Source organism: Nematostella vectensis, chromosome 2 (assembly GCF_932526225.1).
Source record: "Nematostella vectensis chromosome 2, jaNemVect1.1, whole genome shotgun sequence".
Taxonomy (NCBI): domain Eukaryota; kingdom Metazoa; phylum Cnidaria; class Anthozoa; order Actiniaria; family Edwardsiidae; genus Nematostella; species Nematostella vectensis.
Window position 1 is genome coordinate 21,943,588 of NC_064035.1, and position 22,070 is coordinate 21,965,657.

General features: G+C 42.0%; 1 protein-coding gene across 1 annotated transcript; it reads right to left on the reverse strand.

The window, feature by feature from the left end:
* Positions 1–1,534: 1,534 nt before the first annotated feature.
* LOC5513159 (translation initiation factor eIF-2B subunit delta) lies at positions 1,535–17,474 on the reverse strand. The gene is made up of 14 exons (XM_001633388.3): positions 17,327–17,474; positions 16,754–16,818; positions 15,799–16,038; positions 13,833–13,896; positions 12,724–12,812; positions 12,410–12,501; positions 10,940–11,057; positions 10,175–10,251; positions 9,867–9,969; positions 7,312–7,442; positions 7,035–7,126; positions 5,083–5,168; positions 4,466–4,646; positions 1,535–1,979 (listed from the first exon to the last, which is right to left on the reverse strand). Exons 1-14 carry the CDS (start codon positions 17,406–17,408, stop codon positions 1,771–1,773), a joined length of 1,629 nt encoding a protein of 542 aa, XP_001633438.2. The 5' UTR covers positions 17,409–17,474; the 3' UTR covers positions 1,535–1,770.
* Positions 17,475–22,070: the final 4,596 nt, after the last annotated feature.

Here is a 22,070-nt window from a genome sequence, read left to right on the forward strand (position 1 = left end):
AAAAACTCAAGACCACACGAAGGCACATTGAAGGCAAAGAGAAGCTACAATTTAACGATTTTTTAGCACTCGCAAACGCGCCATTTTGGAGCTCTCCATAGAGACCCAAAAAGTGTGTCTAACGCACAGCCAAAAGTACCATTGACGTAAAAAACTTCGAGGTTTTCAAACAAATCACAATTAATGTTCAGGCGAAAAAAAGAAGCAATAAAGCACAATGTTGACAGGATATCACTTTTTGAAGACTTTTGTTTGCGTATTGCACGGCGACACGAAAGACATCAAGCGCAAGCATTTTGTAAACAATCATTTCAAAGTGGTAATACTGCCACAATAATAAAGATTAAATACTTAAATATTAGATTGAACTATAGAATATAAGCTGATTCTCAACCACTTTGAACTTCCATTTGTTGTTAGATTCAGTTCTGACCGTTAGAACACATCGGTTAATTCAAGCAAGTAACTGAGACACTTTCAATCAAATATTGTTTATAAGCAAGTATCAGATTTCAATGGTGGATGGTTATTTTTTTTGACAAATAAACAGTTGTGCATTCAATTGTAAACAGAAACAAAGAAATGGTTGATCGGCATTGAATAAAACCAAAATGTGTAGTTCCAGAAAATATCCATACCCACCCACCCCCGCCCCCCATTTAGGGGATTGGAAATTCCGGGGGGTGGGGTGTTCAGACGCCCAGGAATTTCCAGAGGAGGGGGGGGGGGGGGGTAAATTGCCCTTTTTCCTTAACAGTTACTGTATTTATCTTTTTCCGGGGAATTCCAAAGGGGTGGGGGGTCATACCTCCGACCCCCTCAATAGGGGAGAATGGATATTTTCTGGAACTACGCAATAATAGCTTACTTGCATGTCTCTGATGATGTTTTATCGTCCAATCATGGATATTGAGCAAAAGAAGAAAAAGAAGAATAGAGGCGGACGGCCACAACCCCTTTAACCCATGTTTAATTCTGATATCCTTTTCATCCTAGTTTAAGTTAGAAAGCCTTTGGGCTAGTTCACCGTCCCGTCATTCATGGTACGGAAACTGCAGCTTTTAAGTGGCTCAAGCCATAACCTTTAGTCAGACAAGTTATGATGACGAGCCATAACCTTCAGTCAGACAAGTTATGATGAAGAGCCATAACCTTCAGTCAGACAAGTTATGATGACGAGCCGTAACCTTTAGTCAGACAAGTTATGATGACGAGCCATAACCTCAGTCAGACAAGTTATGATGACGAGCCATAACCTTCAGTCAGACAAGTTATGATGACGAGCCATAACCTTCAGTCAGACAAGTTATGATGACGAGCCATAACTTTTAGTCAGACAAGTTATGATGAGTGACATCTACATTTAGATAGTTCATATTTTTTTTTGTCCATTCGCTTTCACTTTGCGGCGTCGCACAGGGAAAGCTGGATCCGGCCCTGAGTTTATGTTCTTAGTGTTATGTTACCATAATTCTGTTCTTGTGCGCTGCGCTTACCCGAACAAAAATAATTTCCAATGTACAACGCACACGAGTTGGAGTGGACCTGCCATTAATCTCTATTAAATACTTACATAGCGTAACGCATACATTCATAGTATAATATAATAATATGTGTATTTATCTTGCATATCGTACCACATGATGTAATGGTATATAGCAATATACAGAAAATATCATTGTTCTAATTGTTCATTTCATTTAAATATTTATATAACCTTGTTACTAACTTAGTCATGTATTGTGGTGAGGAGGAATTTAGAGTTTCTCATTAACAGGTTTCTGGGTTCTGGACACGTAACACAACAGGAACTGATGTACACGGAATCATGCCGACCTCAGTGACCACCATGGAGATGAAATCCGGGGGCGTCACGTCATACACCAGATTAAGGAGATGAAGAGAGGGAGTGTCACGCCACTCGGCTAGAGTGTCACGCTCGCTGTATAGGGAGATCGGGACTAAGTCGTCTGGGTCACCTGTTGAAGAGGATCGAGATCATTGAATCAAAACATTGAATTAATAGAAAACTAGATGGGGATAAGGTCGCATAAAGGATTCTGAACAGAATTTGGGACGATCACTAGATTGTCACATGGAAGGTTTATTAGATGAGAGTATTAGATAATCTCCACAAAAGAGTAATTAGAACTGATCACATTGGCTCAATTGGCAATAAGATGATCTGCATTTTGAGTATGATTGTTGCATCAAACTTGCGCTATCGTATACTGTCGACAAATTATGAAGGAAATTTGAAGGACTTTCGTATTCAAGAGCCTTATAGAAGAGTATCCTCTCTAAGGAGGAAACCACTAGAACACCTAGCAACCACCTAGACCACTAGAACCCCTTAGACCACTAGAACCACACAGACAACTAGAACCACATAGACCACTAGAACCACACAGACAACTAAAACCACATAGACCACTAGAACCAAACAGACCACTAGAACCACATAGACCACAAGAACCACATAGACCACAAGAACCACATAGACCACTAGAACCACATAGACCACAAGAACCACATAGACCACTAGAACCACATAGACCACAAGAACCACATAGACCACAAGAACCACATAGACCACTAGAACCACACAGACAACTATAACCACATAGACCACTAGAACCACACAGACAACTAGAACCACATAGACCACTAGAACCAAACAGACCACTAGAACCACATAGACCACAAGAACCACATAGACCACAAGAACCACATAGACCACTAGAACCACATAGACCACTAGAACCACATAGACCACAAGAACCACATAGACCACTAGAACCACATAGACCACAAGAACCACATAGACCACAAGAACCACATAGACCACTAGAACCACACAGACAACTATAACCACATAGACCACTAGAACCACACAGACAACTAGAACCACATAGACCACTAGAACCAAACAGACCACAAGAACCACATAGACCACAAGAACCACATAGACCACAAGAACCACATAGACCACTAGAACCACATAGACCACTAGAACCACATAGACCACAAGAACCACATAGACCACAAGAACCACATAGACCACTAGAACCACAAGACCACAAGAACCACATAGACCACTAGAACCACATAGACCACTAGAACCAAACAGACCACTAGAACCAAACAGACCACTAGAACCACATAGACCACTAGAACCACATAGACCACAAGAACCACATAGACCACAAGAACCACCTATACCACAAGAACCACATGGACCACTAGAACCACGTAAAACACTAGAATCACATAGACCACTAGAACCACCTAGACCACAAGAACCACATAGACCACAAGAACCACATAGACCACTAGAACCACATAGACCACTATAACCACCTAGACCACAAGAACCACATAGACCACAAGAACCACCTAGACCACAAGAACCACATAGACCACAAGAACCACATAGACCACTAGAACCACCTAGACCACAAGAACAACATAGACCACAAGAACCACATAGACCACTAGAACCCACTAGACCACAAGAATCACATAGACCACTAGAACCACCTAGACCACAAGAACAACATAGACCACTAGAATCACATAGACCACTAGAACCCACTAGACCACAAGAATCACATAGACCACTAGAACCACCTAGACCACAAGAACCACATAGACCACAAGAACCACATAGACCACTAGAACCACCTAGACCACAAGAACAACATAGACCACAAGAACCACCTAAAACACTAGAACCACATAGACCACAAGAACCACATAGACCACAAGAACCACGTAGACCACTAGAACCACATAGACAGCTAGAACCACATAGACCACAAGAACCCTATAGACCACAAGAACCCACTAGACCACAAGAACCCACTAGACCACAAGAACCACTTAGAACAAAAAAAAACCACACAGACCACTAGAACCACATAGACAACAAGAACCCTATAGACCACAAGAACCACATAGACCACAAGAACCACCTAGACCACTAGAACCACCTAAAACACTAGAACCACATAGACCACAAGAACCACATGGACCACTAGAACCCACTAGACCACAAGAACCACTTAGAACACAAAAAACACACAGACCACTAGAACCACATAGACCGCTAGAACCACATAGACCACAAAAACCCTATAGACCACAAGAACCACATAGACCACTATAACCACCTAGACCACTAGAACCACAAAGACCACTAGAACCACATAGACCACAAGAACCACATAGACCACAAGAACCAGATAGACCACAAGAACCACATAGACCACTAGAACCACCTAGACCACAAGAACAACATAGACCACTAGAACCACAGAGACCACTAGAACCACATAGACCATAGACCATTAGCAGCTTAGCCAATCAAAATGTAGGATTTGTGATAGACCACTAGTTGCTGAATTTTCAAAGCACATAGACTGATTTACCTTTTTACTGATTTACCACAGTTCCCTAAACTCACCAAGTTCATTAGAAACAAAGGAATCGGTCTGGACTCTGTCACTGAATTTGTATGTCTCACAGCACACAAGAACAGGGACGTTATACGCATTGGCCATCATGGCTATCATGGACGAGCCCACACGAGACTTGACATAACCATTAGCCAGCAGCGCATGTGCACCAAGGAACACTTTTGACACCTGGGAGGGAAAAGAATGTCTATCAGCAGAAGGAGAGTAAGAAGTCATTCAGGGTCTATAGTAACTCCACTCTACACCTGAATTTCGAAATGAAGCTCAATAAAATGGTTGATTAGTGGAAGTTTTTTTGGGATATTATATATTTACATAAAAAGAGAATGGGAAAGTAAACGGCTCACTGAGGAAACATTTGAAAAATAAACTTTCAAAAAACCTGCACAGATAAGCTTTTAGATTGTGAAAAGAGAATTAAACTTGAATGATATCTAAATTTTCTACAAAGCATTGTAATTGCATGCTCATTTTCTAGGGAAATCAAAGGGGGTTGAATCAAGATTTTAAGAGGTCTATAACACACTTTCCTTAAACTCCTAGGCTGAGGTAGGGCGGACTTTTCATGTCAACAAGGGGGTGGGGCGGGGGATGTTCGCCTCACCTCTTTGATGACATAAGAAATGGCACTGATCAGCACATATGAGCAGCAGATTCCATGATTTACCAACCTGCGCAAGCACTCTCTTCCTGACAATGGTAAGAAAAAAATTTGACTTGATGACAAATAATACTTAATGGCTTTTTGTGCAAAAAGACCAAGGTCTGAGATTTCTTAGTAAGGACCGAGCAAGCGAGGTTAATAAGTTATTTATTAAATGGCTTTTTAAAATATTTGTACGAGAAGGAAAACTTATGCTGATGAAGTGAAAGAAGGAACCCTTTCTGGATTTACAAGCCACGAGTGCTCAACTTCAAAGCTCGAAATAACGAGTCGACTTGTAAAATTACCATCGAAAACTTGCTTTTACCAACCTTCTCTTATGTTATTTCATTTAAATTAGTTGTCTTTACCGAAAATCGTCTTCAAACTCCCTGTGTTATGACAATTTACAGCCATAATGATTTTGCAATGCACGCGACAATTTCAAGTTTGCTGAAATTTTATTTGCGATAAAAAAGGCAGCAAATCGTTTCTTTATACGAGGGATAAAGGCAAATCCTCCGTAAGTCTGCGGAGAATTCAAACGAAAGAAAACATTTCTACGATCAATTCGAGTGGAAAGCGACGATCAATTGGGACTAAATTGTTAGTAAAAATTCTCAATTAGAAGTTCTGTATTTGTGGATGATAAAAAGCATTGATGTGTGTAAATATGAACTCTTCACGAACATCAGCGAAACTGTCAGAAGCAACAGTTAAACCCATTGACTACTGGCAATTTTTGAGATGAATTTTCCACAAAAACAAAGACTGAAAACACATACCTCCCCTCCTATTTTGAGTTTTTTTTTTACAGCCCGTCAAAGTCAAACACTGCTGCACCTAGTCAGCGGTATCCTAGCTTTCCAACAGTGCTTTGTGGTCCCATCTTTAATCCCTTGTCGTTTCGCACAAGCACAAGTTGATGGTTGCTTGTATTTTTCATAAAAAAATACAGCTTTGAGCATATCGGGAGAGTGTCCTAGGGCATCATGAAGTCTTTTGGGACATAATTGAGTGATTTGCTTATGGATATGTGCAAGCAAAGGTGGATTCATGTTTTTTTTCTTGTTTGGCTTTGCCTGGATGAGAAAATAATTTTCCAATGAATCACCACAGCTCTCCTAAATGCTGTCTTTTCTGAAACCAAATTGATTCTAAAATTGTTTACACTGCTATTCTGGGTCTGCGTGACCTGGAATTGATTTATTTTGATTCAGGGTAAAAAGACATCTAACTTTGGGGGGATAAGTGTTGACTGTCCCTCCCCTCATGAATTTTTCCCCGGATTTCCCAGAAATATTTGCAATCCGCAATGGCATCCAAGTGTTTTCACAAGCTTTTAAGGAGTAGACATTGTGTTTTGAGGCCATGGAAATCGACCTGGAGGATCAGAATAAAGGTATCTATGTAAGGTAAGCTTATGTAATAAACTTTTCTTTGTCAGACTTTGACTTGAGAGTTGCTAGAATAATGTTGCTTAGGTCGGCCAAGAACTCAGTGTCACTCTCAACTCACAAAAGAAATATTTTTTCATAATGTCCGGTCATTATCGTAGGATCTTGCCCGCTCTTCAGCCAATCAGAGCGCGCGTATGATCGTTGCCATATAATAATGACATGTAATGAACAAGCTGACAGTAAAGATGGAAGGAATTCTGATGCAAATGATAAGGGATAAAATGATGATGATGATAATGATGACAGTGGTAATGATGATGATGAACAATGCAAATCTAATCTCAGTATCTATGTACAGTAAATGTGCACTACTAATTTAACTTTATGCAACTAAAATTTTAAAACTAGTTGCACTTATGTGACACAAGCTTTGCGCCTGTGAGCTTGCAAGAAGCCTATGTAATGTTTTTTTTTCTACTAAACTGTGTTACCTTTACCATTACTATTGCATACCTTCAAGCTTTGGTCTTGAGTCCACAACAATGACAGAAAACTTTTTTCCAGAATCGTGGGCATCTTTGAGAACTTTGACAATCAGAGAAGAGCTAGAGAATGATGTATTAGAGCTTTGCTGCAGTGAACTTTTAGAGGAGAACAGGTTAGGTACAACAACTTTGAGTGTGTTATAAGGTGGCTTTTGTTATGTTTGCACTAGTGTAGCTGCAACTATTGTCCAGGAGTGTGGCACTGTAACAAAACGTTTTGCCATACATATGTCAATGTGACTTACCACGCATACGTTAGTATAACATCTCCATTATTGATCTTAGTCCTTGCATATGTTTTAGATATAGCTTCACCAGCTAGGTACACTCTTTCACGGATGAATTTATTTATTGTCTCAATCAAAGACCTTTTTGCCTGGTGGAAGGATAAACGAACAAATGTTTTTATATCTCTATCATCTCTGTTGGATGCCATACCAGGAAGATGGACAGATTCATCATTTTTATGATGATGACGATGTTAATTTTTATGATGATGATGATAATTTTTATGATTATGATTAAGATGATGATGATGATAGTGACGAACATAATCCATTCAAGAAAGAAACCAAACTATTATGAAATTTGTAGCAGAACTTTGGGAGGATTTCTGTTAGCAAGGAAGGTTTAACAAAAATCTTTGTAAGGTGGGAATTTAAAGAGGTTGTGATCCCAAGGGCCCATATATACCCCCAAGACCTTACATACCTCTAAATAATGTCCCCAAGGGCCAATACATACCTCTCAAAATTGCCCCCAAAGGCCCATACATGCCTAGCCTCCCTCGCAGGCGTTTTTAGGCAGGCGTCGCTCGCTCCCCCTCCACAAATGCCTGCTTCACCGAGCAGGGTTTTGTGTTCCCAGCGATTGACCAATCAGGAGTAGCCAATTTCTGGAAGGCTGGACTTTGTACCCTCAATTACTTCGCACATAAACATGGCTTCGGCTCTTCCAGGCCGAATCACTATCACAGTTTGTAAGGAAGAAGTGCGATGTATTCTTCAACCTTCGCATATGCTCTCCGAACATAAATTAGCAACGAATAGCCGAGAAGTGAACGCTCAATGTTGCCGCAGACGGCAAATTCGACAGTTGATTGTAAAAAGGCTAAAAAATATTAAATTCTAAAATCACTGAGATGAGACTTGGTTCAATTTAAAACTAAGGCATGCTGAGATATTTTGGTGCACGTTTAGCGACTTGTTCGAAGTTTTTGACGATGAAGTTGTAATAAACGCAATTCGTAGCAGGCTTCAAACTCACTCTACTGACAATTGAAATAAAGCAAGACTCAATATTTTACGGTCTGTTTTATTTTTATTTTTAACGTAGTAGCAGTAGTCCTTTTGTTTTGTTCTTTCTTGGTGTCGATGTCAATATAGGCGCGACAAACGTAGAGCACAAATTGAAGGCCTGTTGCACTAGCTTATCTCCAAAATGTCAAGGCAGCTCTACGCCAATCACTAACTCACTGATGCTCAGAATCGAAGGGTTTCTTCAGAGCTCCGGGCATAAATCTACACATATTTCTTAGCAGGCAAGCGACGCCTAATCAAAAACGCCTGCGAGGGAGGCTAATACATGCCTCTCAATAATGCCCCCAAAGGCTCATACATACCTCTCAATAATACCACCAAAGGCTCATACAAAGCTCTCAATAATACCCCCGAATGCCCATACATACCTCTCAAAAATACCCCCAAAGGCCCATACATACCTCTCAATAATACACCCAAAGGCCTATACATACCTCTCAATAATACACCCAAAGGCCCATATATACCTCTCAATAATACACCCAAATGCCCATACATACCTCTCAATAATACCCCCAAAGGCTCATACATGCCCCTCAATAATACCCCCAAAGGCTCATACATACCTCTCAATAATACCCCAAAGGCTCATACATACCTCTCAATAATACCCTCCAAAGGCCTATAAATACCTCTCAATAATACCCCCAAAGGCCCATACATACCTCTCAATAATACCCCCAAAGGCCCATACATACCTCTCAATAATACCCCCCAAGGCCCATACATACCCCTCATTAATACCCCCAAAGCCCATACATACCTCTCAATAATACCCCCAAAGGCCCATACATACCTCTCAATAATACCCCCCAAGGCCCATACATACCCCTCAATAATACCCCCAAAGCCCATACATACCTCTCAATAATACACCCAAAGGCTCATACATACCCCTCAATAATACCCCCGCCCATACATACCCCTCAATAATACCCCCAAAGCCCATACATACCTCTCAATAATACACCCAAAGGCCCATACATACCTCTCAATAATACCACAAAGGCTCATACATACCTCTCAATAATACCCCCAAAGGCCCATACATACCTCTCAATAATACACCCAAAGGCCCATACATACCTCTCAATAATACCACAAAGGCCCATACATACCTCTCAATAATACACCCAAAGGCCCATACATACCTCTCAATAATACCACAAAGGCTCATACATACCTCTCAATAATACCCCCAAAGGCCCATACATACCCCTCAATAATACCCCAAAAGCTCATACATACATACCTCTCAATAATACCCCCAAAGGCCCATACATGCCCCTCAATAATACCCCAAAAGCTCATACATACATACCTCTCAATAATACACCCAAAGGCCCATACATACCTTTCAATAATACCCCCAAAGGCTCATACATACCTCTCAATAATACCCCCCAAAGGCTCATACATACATAACAGGACAATGTTCCCCTAATGGTCCAAAGAAAGAGACTCCTTCATATGAAAGTTACCTGATCTTCGGGCATATCTGGCGGTATACGTGTGATATTCCATTTGACAAATTTGATTGCATTTCCCATGCTGACTGATAAAGGGCGGCATTGCGTCAGAAAGCTAGCAAGAAGATAAAAACATAACTTAGTCCTGAAGTACTGTACTATTGTATTTGGTTCATAAATAATTGACTTTTGCTTAATGTTAAGGAGTCTCAGCAAGGGTTTTGAGTTTTCACCAAACCGCAACATTAAAACACCAACAAGAAAAGTATTAAAGTTTCATCAGTTTAATTTTGGGTAAAATCGTAACTGATGGATCTTACCTTATATTTGGCTTGATCTTGGCCTCTATATCTCTTGATAACTCTTTCTGTATTGGAGTACTGTAATCACTAATGACCTATTAATAATAAAAAAAACTATTGACATCTGGAAAGAAATTAAACAAGGAAGGCAGAATCGTGCGCTCTTATAAACTAAATAAAAGTAATGTGATCACAGTTTGAATGTTGATTTCGATTTCTGCCCTAAAAAAACTCCTATTCTAGGATTTTTAGTGACCAAAAAAAAGTAACAAAAAAGATTCGAAAGTGCGTACATACTAGATGTATCTTGTTGAGGTCTAACATCTTCCCAGCCAGCCAGCCAGCCAGCCAGAAAAAAAAAGGGCTGCGGAACAGATGCATTTTGTACCCTTGCAAACAAAATGGTATTTTCAACTCCGATGATATTACTAAGTTGATATGAGCGCCCGATTCTGCTTTCAAAATTCGTGATAAAAAATCTTTACATATTTTGGAACCCTAAACTAAACTCCCTCAACATTAAGCTCCCATATATTTGTCAATTGAAAGAAAAAACACATATGATGAGGACATGGACCTAAAATGCTTTATTCTGCATACTGAGTATCAGTAACTTTTAGTGGCAGTCATGTGACGATTTATATTACATTTAAGCTAGTTTAACCTGATAAGTACAATGGAACTGGAACTTGTGATACATATACTGTATAACACCACTTGTTTTGTTATTTTCTAGGGAAAGCAGGCAGGTGGAACGATGGGCAGACAGAAGAAATCTCATACCTTTATCAGTCCCATGAGTAACGCTACACATCTAGCATTTGAGCCACAGATAATCCCTTTTGCATACTGTACACCAAGCTTGATAATCACAGGATGAATATTTCCTGTCACCCCGAGGCTATAAAAAATCATTTCAATAAATCAGGTGGTTACAAATACATAATCTGTTCTTGAATTTTGGGGTGTTTGTATGCTAGTGGTGTTTCTCCCAATTCCAAGACATGTTAGGGGTATTTTTCCCAATTTTCAGGTATGTTAGGGGTATTTTTCCCAAATGCCAGGTATGTTAGGGGTATTTTTCCCAATTGGTATGTTTTTCCAATTACCAGGTAATTCCCAATTTTCCAGTTTTCCAGTTCCCAGGTGTGTTAGGGGTGTTTTCTCAACTGCTTGCACTGTTAGCATTGGCTTTGTGCATGTTGGTACCCACTGGTGTGACATAGATTTTGCCTGGTGGCCTCTGTTTTTACACCTGCTACTGTGCAATAAGCCCGCTTGTCAACAAGACCTCAAGGCCTGCTAGCGCGCCTTTCCCTCGCTGATGTATCTTAAAGCCCGCTTGTGTCTTGCAAAGGCCCTCTTGGTGTTTATGTTCAAGAAACGCCTGCTGAAGTCTGCTCTCATGTCCACTAGTGTACATAATGCCAGCTGTTTTCCGTTTAATGCCCGCTGGTGTCCAGAAAGCCAGCTGCCCTTATTAGGCCATTAATGGTAGCCAAAGACTGGTGCAGCTCCGTGTCCGGTAAGGCACATGTGGCTTTTTAAGGGTTGATTTCCATTTATTCGGGATCAGTTAATACCATTGACAAAATTCATGTTCCTTAAATCTATATTCCCAGTGTAATTCCCTTTAGTGCAATTCCTCTCTTAAGAAAGGTAGTATGATTTAGCATTGCGCTTGACAAAGGCATATTTTTGTTATTCCAGATTGGCTGATAGAGAATAATCAACAGGTCCTTGTTGACTTGAGTTGGCAAATAAAACAGCACAGACCATGTAAATAATATCAACCTATAGAATTCGAGGAGCTCCTTAGACAGCCTGCCGCTGTAAAAATTGATACCTATTCCTGTCACCCCCCCCCCCCCTTTATCGACCTCAGTTGTGAATTTGGTATTATCTTCCAGGTCTTTTTATTTTCCTCCATTAACCCAAGGGTCCAACCAATTTGACAGGCTTTTACTACGCCTCAAGATCGGGGAGATTTAATCCTCCTTGTTCTTTCTCAGCTATCAATGTTGTATATTTTACCTTTGCTTTTCTACAGTTCCAGAGAAAATCAAGTATAGATGATTTGACTTTGCTCACATAGCCTTTTGGTGGACATAGGTTTGAGCATGCATATAATACCTTGGATAATGCCCAAGTTTGTATCACTGTATCTGGCATAAATTGACGTTTTCGAGTGGGTACAAACATCATGCACATAGCCCACTGGGGTCACCTTTGGTAATGAAACCTTGCCATTACCTGATCTCTTGGGTGAGGGAGACATCTTTTTCATACTGATGCAAATGAGAAAATAGGCCCACCTTCTTCTGTGGCTTTACCCTCAGTGGTACCTGATAACAATATTCATACCATTAACATACAATACCATACCTTACCTTACCATACCGTACCATCCCATTCCATCTATTCATCACAGTGGCTTATAAAAACACTCTTTTGGTTCTCAATAAAAAATTCCCATTGTTCAGAGAATTCATAGCGAGACAACTAGCTTATGTATTATGAACTAGCTTATGTATTATGAGAAGCTAGGTTACCTTAATTCAACTCACCTGTTCCCTAGCTAATTTTTTTGCCACTTTTTTCTGTACTTTTGCATCATCGGCTTGTAAAGTTGGTGCAACTTGGACTTGTCTGTGACCTAAAATAAAACCTGTCCATTACCATTATAACCCTATCCATCATGTGATACAACCCTAACGATCATGTGATACAACCCTATTCATCATGTGATACAACCATAACCATCATGTGATACAACCCTATTCATCATGTGATACAACCCTAACGATCATGTGATACAACCCTATTCATCATGTGATACAACCCTAACCATCATGTAATACAACTCCAACCATCATGTGACAGGGGTTTCATTAGGCCCCAGCGGCCGGCGGGAGCACCGGCTATTTTCCACCAAGTGCCGGCTACTTTTTTTTTTAAAAAGTCTTGAACTAAAAAGATAAAATAACTTCCACCCCCTACTTATCAATCTCCACCACCTACTCTGAAAGTTAATGAAAGCACTGATGTGATACAACCCTAACCATCATGTTATACAACCCTTTAGATGCTTTTTATCTGTTATTTATTTCTTTTAATTGCTTAGTTGCCTGTGGAGGGGGCTACCTTCTCATATGATCACAAGATTTTGGTCCTCTTCACATTATTTTCCAGCATTTGGCTTTTCACACCGAATTACATCCACATTGGCAAATGAATACGAATTCTGAACAGCTGTTTTACAGACCCTCTGGCCAGAAGTTAACAGATATGAATTCTGAACAGCTGTTTTACAGACCCTTTGGCCAGAGGTTAACAGATATGAATTCTGAACAGCTGTTTTACAGACCCTTTGGCCAGAGGTCAACAGATATGAATTCTGAACAGCTGTCTACATACAGACCCTCTGGCCAGAGGTTAACAGATATGAATTCTGAACAGCTGTTTTACAGACCCTGGCCAGAGGTTAACAGATATTAATTCTGAACAGCTGTCTACATACAGACCCTTTGGCCAGAGGTTAACAGATATGAATTCTGAACAGCTGTTTTACAGACCCTTTGGCCAGAGGTTAACAGATATGAATTCTGAACAGCTGTTTTACAGACCCTTTGGCCAGAGGTTAATAGATATGAATTCTGAACAGCTGTCTACATACCCTCTTGCGGTTTTCCTTTTCCTCCAACTTCTTGTTTAGCAGCCTTGGCAGCACGCAGTGCTTCCTATAATCAGCACAATTTGTGTATTTAAAAAAATTAACCAGCAATAACATGTTTAGAATCTAAACATGTTATTGCTGGTTAGAGATATACTTTGTCAGTGACAGTTTTGTGGAAGGAAGCTTACTTTTCTTTCGACTGTTTTATTCAGTAAATGACACACTGTTAAACTTTGTCATCCAATTTTGAATGAAAACAAAAACAAAGGTTTGGCTGACTAGAACTCTAACGTGATACAGTAAGTAACATAAATCATTAAATACTGTACTTCCTGTCCTATCTGTATATGTCAAACTTGCATATATGTATGTACAAGGTAAAACTTTAAATTAATTTTGGTATAACTATTGTAGAACAAAAACTAACAAGCTGTAGAATAACTAGGTGGTATAACTGGATAAAAAAAACAAGCTGTAGAAGTACTAGGTGGTGGCTCCAGGTTCAATCCCTGGTCTAATTTTTTTTCTTCGAAACTCCAAGTCTAACTTATTTTTTTTCTTTTTTCCCAAGAGAATAATATAAATTTTCGACATTTTGTAAAAGAAAATGCAATTTAATTTTGAACATTTTACAATAATTTGTGAACTTTTATTCACTCAAACCATTGATATTACCCTTCCTAACAACTTAGTCTCCTTCGCAGCCCCCAGCAGTCGGAGTCACACAACGCTCCCCGCCCGTAGGGGCTGCTCAGATTCAAACTACATTCCTTTCCCATTGTCTGTACATCAAGATGATGTCAAATGGCTAATCCAATAAAATGCCTCTCCATTGTACAATTGAGCCAATAATAAATACCATTGAACTGTCATTTTGTTTTAGCGGGTAATCATACTCAGCTGAGAAACCTTCAGCTGAGAATTCAAAAAATTCAAAACAGATGAGCGCCAGAGTTCCCAAATAATGGATAGCAATAAATATTACTCCAAAGAAGATCCAAACAATCGATAACCGTTGTTTTATTTGTTGTAAAGAGATAATAAGGAGGGACAAAATATATATATTCATAAAATCTTGATCCACATTTGCCTTGTTGACTTTGAAAATTTAGAGAATCGAAAGGACTTGTTTGTTTGTAAACCATGCTATTGTACTTGGCAACGTTTCAAAGAGCAAAAGATAATCTTTAGTCTATATAAAAAGCAATCAAAAGTGCATTCAAATGAAAAAACCCCGAGAATCAAGCGTCTGCTTAGTGCTGCAGGCGATGGGAAAACACCAAAAGCTTCGAAAGTGTTGCAATTTCCCGTCGCGTACTACTTGTGCTTCTTTCTCACTCCGAGAATGATTTAGGATGCTGGACCCAACAAGACTCCCTATAAAGGGTTTCTTTCCCCCAATTTACCAGAATCTCGTCAACAAGTGCAACAGTTTGGAACATTTTGAACATTCCCGCATCTCACAGGGATTACTAGCACTAAACAAACAAGTGTTGGTTCTCACGCTTCTTCTTTGAATGATAATACATGGATCGTGATTGGTTTGCTTGCCATGGCTCGAACAGTTCTCGAAATATGGTACCCAAAATTTGATTGGCTAAAAGCGGGAAAGGAATGTAGTTCAAATCTGAGCAGCCCCTAAGGGCGGGGAGCATTGTGTGACTCCGACCGCTTGGGGCTGCGAAGAAGACTACTAACAACTAAGCGTATGGGATTTTTGATTTTTGGAGAAATAAAAAAGTTATTAACAATCATGTGGTTTTTCTTTTCCTTAGCAACGGACTCAAAAGATAGTACCATAGGCCCTTAAGATCAAGTACACAGGCCTATACCATGTTAATAATTTATTTATTAACTTATATAATAATTACATGGTATTATTGATCAAATCTCAAATTACTTATTTTTAAGTGTGCTCACATTAATATTTTTATGTGTTACTCCTAGAAACTGTTGCAATAATTACCTGGTTTGCTCTTCTTTCTGCTTTCAGCTCTGATTTACTTTTCTCAGGTTTCTCCTTGGAAGGCAAACCACCTGCATCACCCTGACTGATGGGTGGACCTGCCAAAACTTTTTTTAAAGCACCCTCTAGATGCACCTCAGCTCCGTCTTTCTTACCAGGTGCTTTCCCAGAGGTATCTTCTAGTTGTTTCTGCTTATGCTGGTTTTTCTTTTTCTGCTTCCCACTTTTAGTTTGCCCTGACTGTAAGAAGCAGATTTGCATGAATGAAAAAATGGAATGATCAAGAATGATTTCACACCTCGGAAGGATGAGCGGAATAATTGTTGAATAAAATTCATCTAGGAGAGCAGGTGATGGTTGCACAAATGCTGGGATTATATCTGCAGGACAGATATCCACTGGATATAACCGCTATCTAGGGAATAGTTATCCACTGGATACAACCCCTATCTAGGGAATAGTTATCCACTAAATATATAACCCCTATCTAGGGAATAGTTATCCACTGGATATAACCCCTTTTTAGGGCATACTTATCCACTGAATATAACCCCTATTTGTGGAATAGTTATCCACTAAATATATAACCCCTATTTGGGGAATAGTTATCCACTGGATATAACCCCTATTTGGAGAATAGTTATCCACTGGATATAACCCCTATCTAGGAAATAGTTATCCACTGAATATATCCCCTATCAAGGGAATAGTTATCCACTGGATATAACCCCTATTTAGGGAATAGTTCCCATTGCATATAACCCCTGTAGCAAGAGCTACAAAAAGTCCTAGAAAATGCTGCAAATAAATCTTAAAATTACCAAAGGTGACTGCATTGTTAGGAAGCAAAAATCAAATACAAGTTTGCCTAAAAGGGTGACAGGAAACATCCCATTAAACCCTCCTTGGGTCTGCCCCCTGGGTCCCCCCCCCCTGAGTATAAAGCAATACTTACTGGCTCGCTTTCGTGTCTCTTGGGGCTTCCAGGGCTCCTTGATTCCAAAGAGTTAGATATTCGATCTGAAAACACAAATAAGACATTATGGGCCTATTCGCACTAGGCAAAAGTTTGTTTGTTTTGACAAAAAACTGTTAACACTAGCAGGAAACATGTGCGAATGAGTTTGTTCAACCAGGGCAATTTTTGTCGCAGCCGAACAATCTTCAAAGTCGCTTTTGGCCTGCTCATGATGCCTCCAAAACTGCTAATGTTCTTGATATTCATAGAATGGATTTACTACCAGGCGACGAGTTGTGCAAAAATATTCCAAGGGAGCATTGTGATCAAACGTAAACAAACTCTGCTTTTTCGCGTGAGAAATCCGAGTCTAATTTTGTATGACGTTTGGGTCGCGTTCGGCTTTTTGTTTGATCTCTAGTGCGAAAGCGATTTACAAGCCATTCGATCGGCCAGGACATTTGGCTGGCTGTTTGTCCCGGCCAGACAAACTTTGTCTTCCTAGTGCCATTAGGCCCTATTTGATACTTGTCTAGGTCAATTAAGTATTGTGATAATATGTCTATTTACCATGACCCACCGACGTGTCATTCTCGGCTTTCTGGTTTCCATTTGTTTCAAACGTAAATTTGTCTTTCTCTGTGGCCGCCATATTGAGGGAAACAATTTTTGCCACGGGCGGAGAGGGAAGTGCGCCCGAGATATATTTTTCGGGACAGCGGATGGTTAATCAATTATTGGGACTACAGGCCTCCGACGTTTAATGCAACAACTCAATAAAAGTTAAGAACTCAGCGGCGTAGCCAGGATTTTTAACAGGAGGGGGCCAAAAGGGACTTTCAAGGCATTTTTCGCAGTATTTCAGATAATGTCTCATACATTTACTGCATATTTTTTTTGCTGCTAAAAGGGGGGGGCCCACCCCCCCTGGCTACCCCCTGGAACTATAGCTGAATGTAAAGGAAATTAAACATTGTAGTACTATATTGCAATGTATCTTCTTAGGACCTCTTATCTAATAAATAAATCATTCTATTATTTCGTAAATCGAATTGATAAGGTCGGAAGCCTCAGAACGAGCGGTCGGAAATTTTATTAAAAGAAGGCTGAGAGAAATAAGTAATGGGGGGTTTTTGTGTAAAAAGTGTAAGAGTGTATGGGATGTATATTTATATGAGACGGTCGGTGTATTGTAGGTGTTTGCGTAAGGGAGGACTGCGGTATGATGAAAGATATACAGATAACGAGTGTTATTTGGTTAAAGAGGGTATGATAGAGGCTGTATTGATAGAGATATATGAATCATATGGATTATTATGTGATAAAAAATGTAAGGTCAAAAAATAAGTAGGAATTATCGTTTATAATAAAGGGTTAAGCGTGTGATGGGGGGACGTTGAGTATTGCGGCATTGGCCCTTTTTTGCACGAGATTGCGGTAAAAGAGCAAAAACATGCGGTGATGCATTTTCAATGGTATTGGATGGTATTTCAAAACACTGCGATATGCGAGATTTTGCTTTTTAAACGACTGTATTGCGGTAAAAAAATATTACGGTGTTGCGGTGTAACGGAGTGTCGCGCATGCTATTCAAAACCTCGTCCTTCTGTGTGGTATCCGATATTTTCCAAAATTTTGGCGGTATTGCGGTAATTAGACCCCCCAACGTCCCCCCTAAGATCAAGTGTGGATAAATAGTTGTTTATGATGGTTTAATACTAAGGTCCGTGTGATGGATGGCGACGTGGAGGCTGTCACCACAATATCGGCAGATAACGCAGGAAGGGTAGAGAATGTTGTGTGGAGAACGTGGTAAGGACGACTAAATAGTAGGCTCGGTTTCCAGCCGTAGTTTCGCCGCGCTCTGCTCCTCCACTGACGGCTGGGCGCGCGGTGGCACCATGTCCGTGACGTCACACTTACCACCGGGGGTATCAATGCTTCCCGCCAATTCAGAGGCGCGCGCGCGCAAGCGTAAATTTGTTTATGGCGGGGAAAAAATGTTTCAAATAAAGTGAAATTGTTACATTAAACTCATCAACACTAGATGAGTTGGCGGGTGGGTGCCCAATGGAGATTGCTGCGCTCGGTAACCATGGCAACCATGTCACCGTCCCAACTGTTCTCCATGGTGCTTGGAGAGAGGAGACATGGGAGACATGGACCCTCCCACCAAAATGACCCAAGCACCCACCACTACTACCTATTTACCCCCCCCCCCCCCCCACACACACACACCCTACCAACCCATAATACCAGATCGAATAAGTTAAGAGCTCACTAACGGTTTAATAGCCCTATACGGTTACAAAGCTGTGCAAGCTAAAGTACTGCCGCTACACCACAGACGCTAAACGGCGCGACGCCCCAACTAGAGCACTGGCCGGAGTGCGAATATACAATTGATACGCCCCACTTCTCCACCGTCCCAAAGTCCGGATCAAATGATCTGGAATCCCATTCTGGGCCGCTACTGAGGCCGCACCTATCCGGAAACTATGGCTGGAGAAGTTTCCTGGGATACCAGCTGCCGCGACTATCGAGCGCAGCCATGTCGTCAGCTTTGCACGTGTTAACGGTCGGCTATCCTGGAACTGAAAGAGAGGGCCCTGAATATCCCCACTACGGATTATATAAGTCGAGAGAGCGTCGACAGCCCACAGCGGGTAAGTACCCCGGCCGATGTGGATATAACAGCCCTTGCGGAAGGGATCCCTCTTAGAAGCTTTTATCCACACCCTCACACAAGAGGGGTTAGAGCGTTCGTCGAAAGCCAAGTCGGACAACTGAAGATGGAGCGCCGGACTAAAGCTTTTTGCATTGGGGGCCGTGAACTCAGCCGATCTTAGAAAACCAAAGTAAGCCAGATTACACGCCGCCCAGAACATGGCATGATCAAGGAGAGCCAGGTCTAAGGAACGAAAGATCACTAACATGATGTCGTAGGATACCGGCAAGCGCTGTGGTGAGCCAGAGGGACCCTGCGAGCGCTTAATCCCCCGCACTATACTCTGAAGCCGCTCGCAATTAGAAAGAGGGTCCGCATGTTCAGATTCGATGTGTAGCGAGTGCACCGCAGATAGATACACTTTAATGGATGGGTACCGAATCGACGCTGCCAAATGAGTTACGAATAGGCAGAGTGTCCACTCATCTACTGGGCACGGGGAACCTGTCGAGTGAAACCTTTCGAGTTGCTGACAAAATGGAGATTGCTGCGCTCGGTAACCATGGCAACCATGTCACCGTCCCACACTGGGCACCCGTCACACTGATAAGCAGTGGAATACTAAGTAACTATATACCTATTAGGGATGGGAGGGGAGGGAAATCGCTTCCTACGTCTTAGCTCGAAACGACGTTTGATCAGAGAGGATTTGCCGCTTGGTGCAAAGCTACCCTTCGAAAGCATACCGCTGCACCACGCGCGCCGGCGCAGGTCACGTACGCATAACCTCTAGATATCTGAGACGCTGCCCTGTGTTGTGAGTCTAACCTTGCCTAAATGGGAGCATTTAGCCTCATTTAAACTCATCAACACTAGATGAGTTGGCGGGTGGGTGCCCAATGGAGATTGCTGCGCTCGGTAACCATGGCAACCATGTCACCGTCCCAACTGTTCTCCAAGGTGCTTTGAGAGAGGAGACATGGACCCTCCCACCAAAATGACCCAAGCACCCACCACTACTACGTATCTACCCCCCCCCCCCACACACACACACCCTACCAACCCAAAATACCAGATCGAATAAGTTAAGAGCTCACTAACGGTTTAATAGCCCTATACGGTTACAAAGCTGTGCAAACTAAAGTACTGCCGCTACACCGCAGACGCTAAACGGCGCGACGCCCCAACTAGAGCACTGGCCGGAGTGCGAATATACAATTGATACGCCCCACTTCTCCACCGTCCCAAAGTCCGGATCAAATGATCTGGAATCCCATTCTGGGCCGCTACTGAGGCCGCACCTATCCGGAAACTATGGCTGGAGAAGTTTCCTGGGATACCAGCTGCCGCGACTATCGAGCGCAGCCATGTCGTCAGCTTTGCACGTGTTAACGGTCGGCTATCCTGGAACTGAAAGAGAGGGCCCTGAATATCCCCGCTACGGATTATATAAGTCGAGAGAGCGTCGACAGCACACAGCGGGTAAGTACCCCGGCCGATGTGGATATAACAGCCCTTGCGGAAGGGATCCGTCTTAGAAGCTTTTATCCACACCCTCACACAAGAGGGGTTAGAGCGTTCGTCGAAAGCCAAGTCGGACAACTGAAGATGGAGCACCGGACTAAAGCTTTTCGCATTGGGGACCGTGAACTCAGCCGATCTTAGAAAACCAAAGTAAGCCAGATTACACGCCGCCCAGAACATGGCATGATCAAGGAGAGCCAGGTCTAAGGAACGAAAGATCACTAACATGATGTCGTAGGATACCGGCAAGCGCTGTGGTGAGCCAGAGGGACCCTGCGAGCGCTTAATCCCCCGCACTATACTCTGAAGCCGCTCGCAATTAGAAAGAGGGTTCGCATGTTCAGATTCGATGTGTGGCGAGCGCACTGCAGATAGATAGACTTTAATGGATGGGTACCGAATCGACGCTGCCAAATGAGTTACGAATAGGCAGAGTGTCCACTCATCTACTGGGCACGGGGAACCTGTCGAGTGAAACCTTCCGAGTTGCTGACAAAATGTCAAAAACTTGCGTTGCTCGGACGAGTAAGTACGCCGCGTGGACGGTGCTAAGCCTTCCAACAGGTACGTTCTGCAGCGGAGTTCTAGTGACGAGGGGTCAGCTCGCGAAGCAGTTGGGGTGGAATTGGAGTCGGATGGCACTCCGCGTACGGGGCCGCTCGCCTGAACTTCTGGTAACGAAAACGGGACAATGCGTCAGCAATCTGATTGTGGCGCCCCGGGATATGAACGGAGGAAAAGAAGAAATTGAACATTGCCGCTGCAAATAGGAGACTGCGCAACAGATGCATCAACTCAGGTACTTTCGATGTGCGGGAGTTGAGTAACCCGACCACCGCCTCGTTATCGCATTGGAACAGTACATGACCTCGAAGCCATCCGTGACCCCACACGTGCGCGGCCACGACCACCGGGAACAGCTCCTTGTATGCAATAGAACGCGCTATCTGATCTGTTCCCACCGACCGTTGAACCATGCCCCGCGATAATGCGCCCCATAACCAATCGCCCCCACGGCATCCGAGGTCACAACGATATTCGCCTCCACCTGTAATCCAGGAAATAACCAGAAACTCACACCATTCCACACGGAAAGGAAATTATGCCACCACGCTAAGTCAA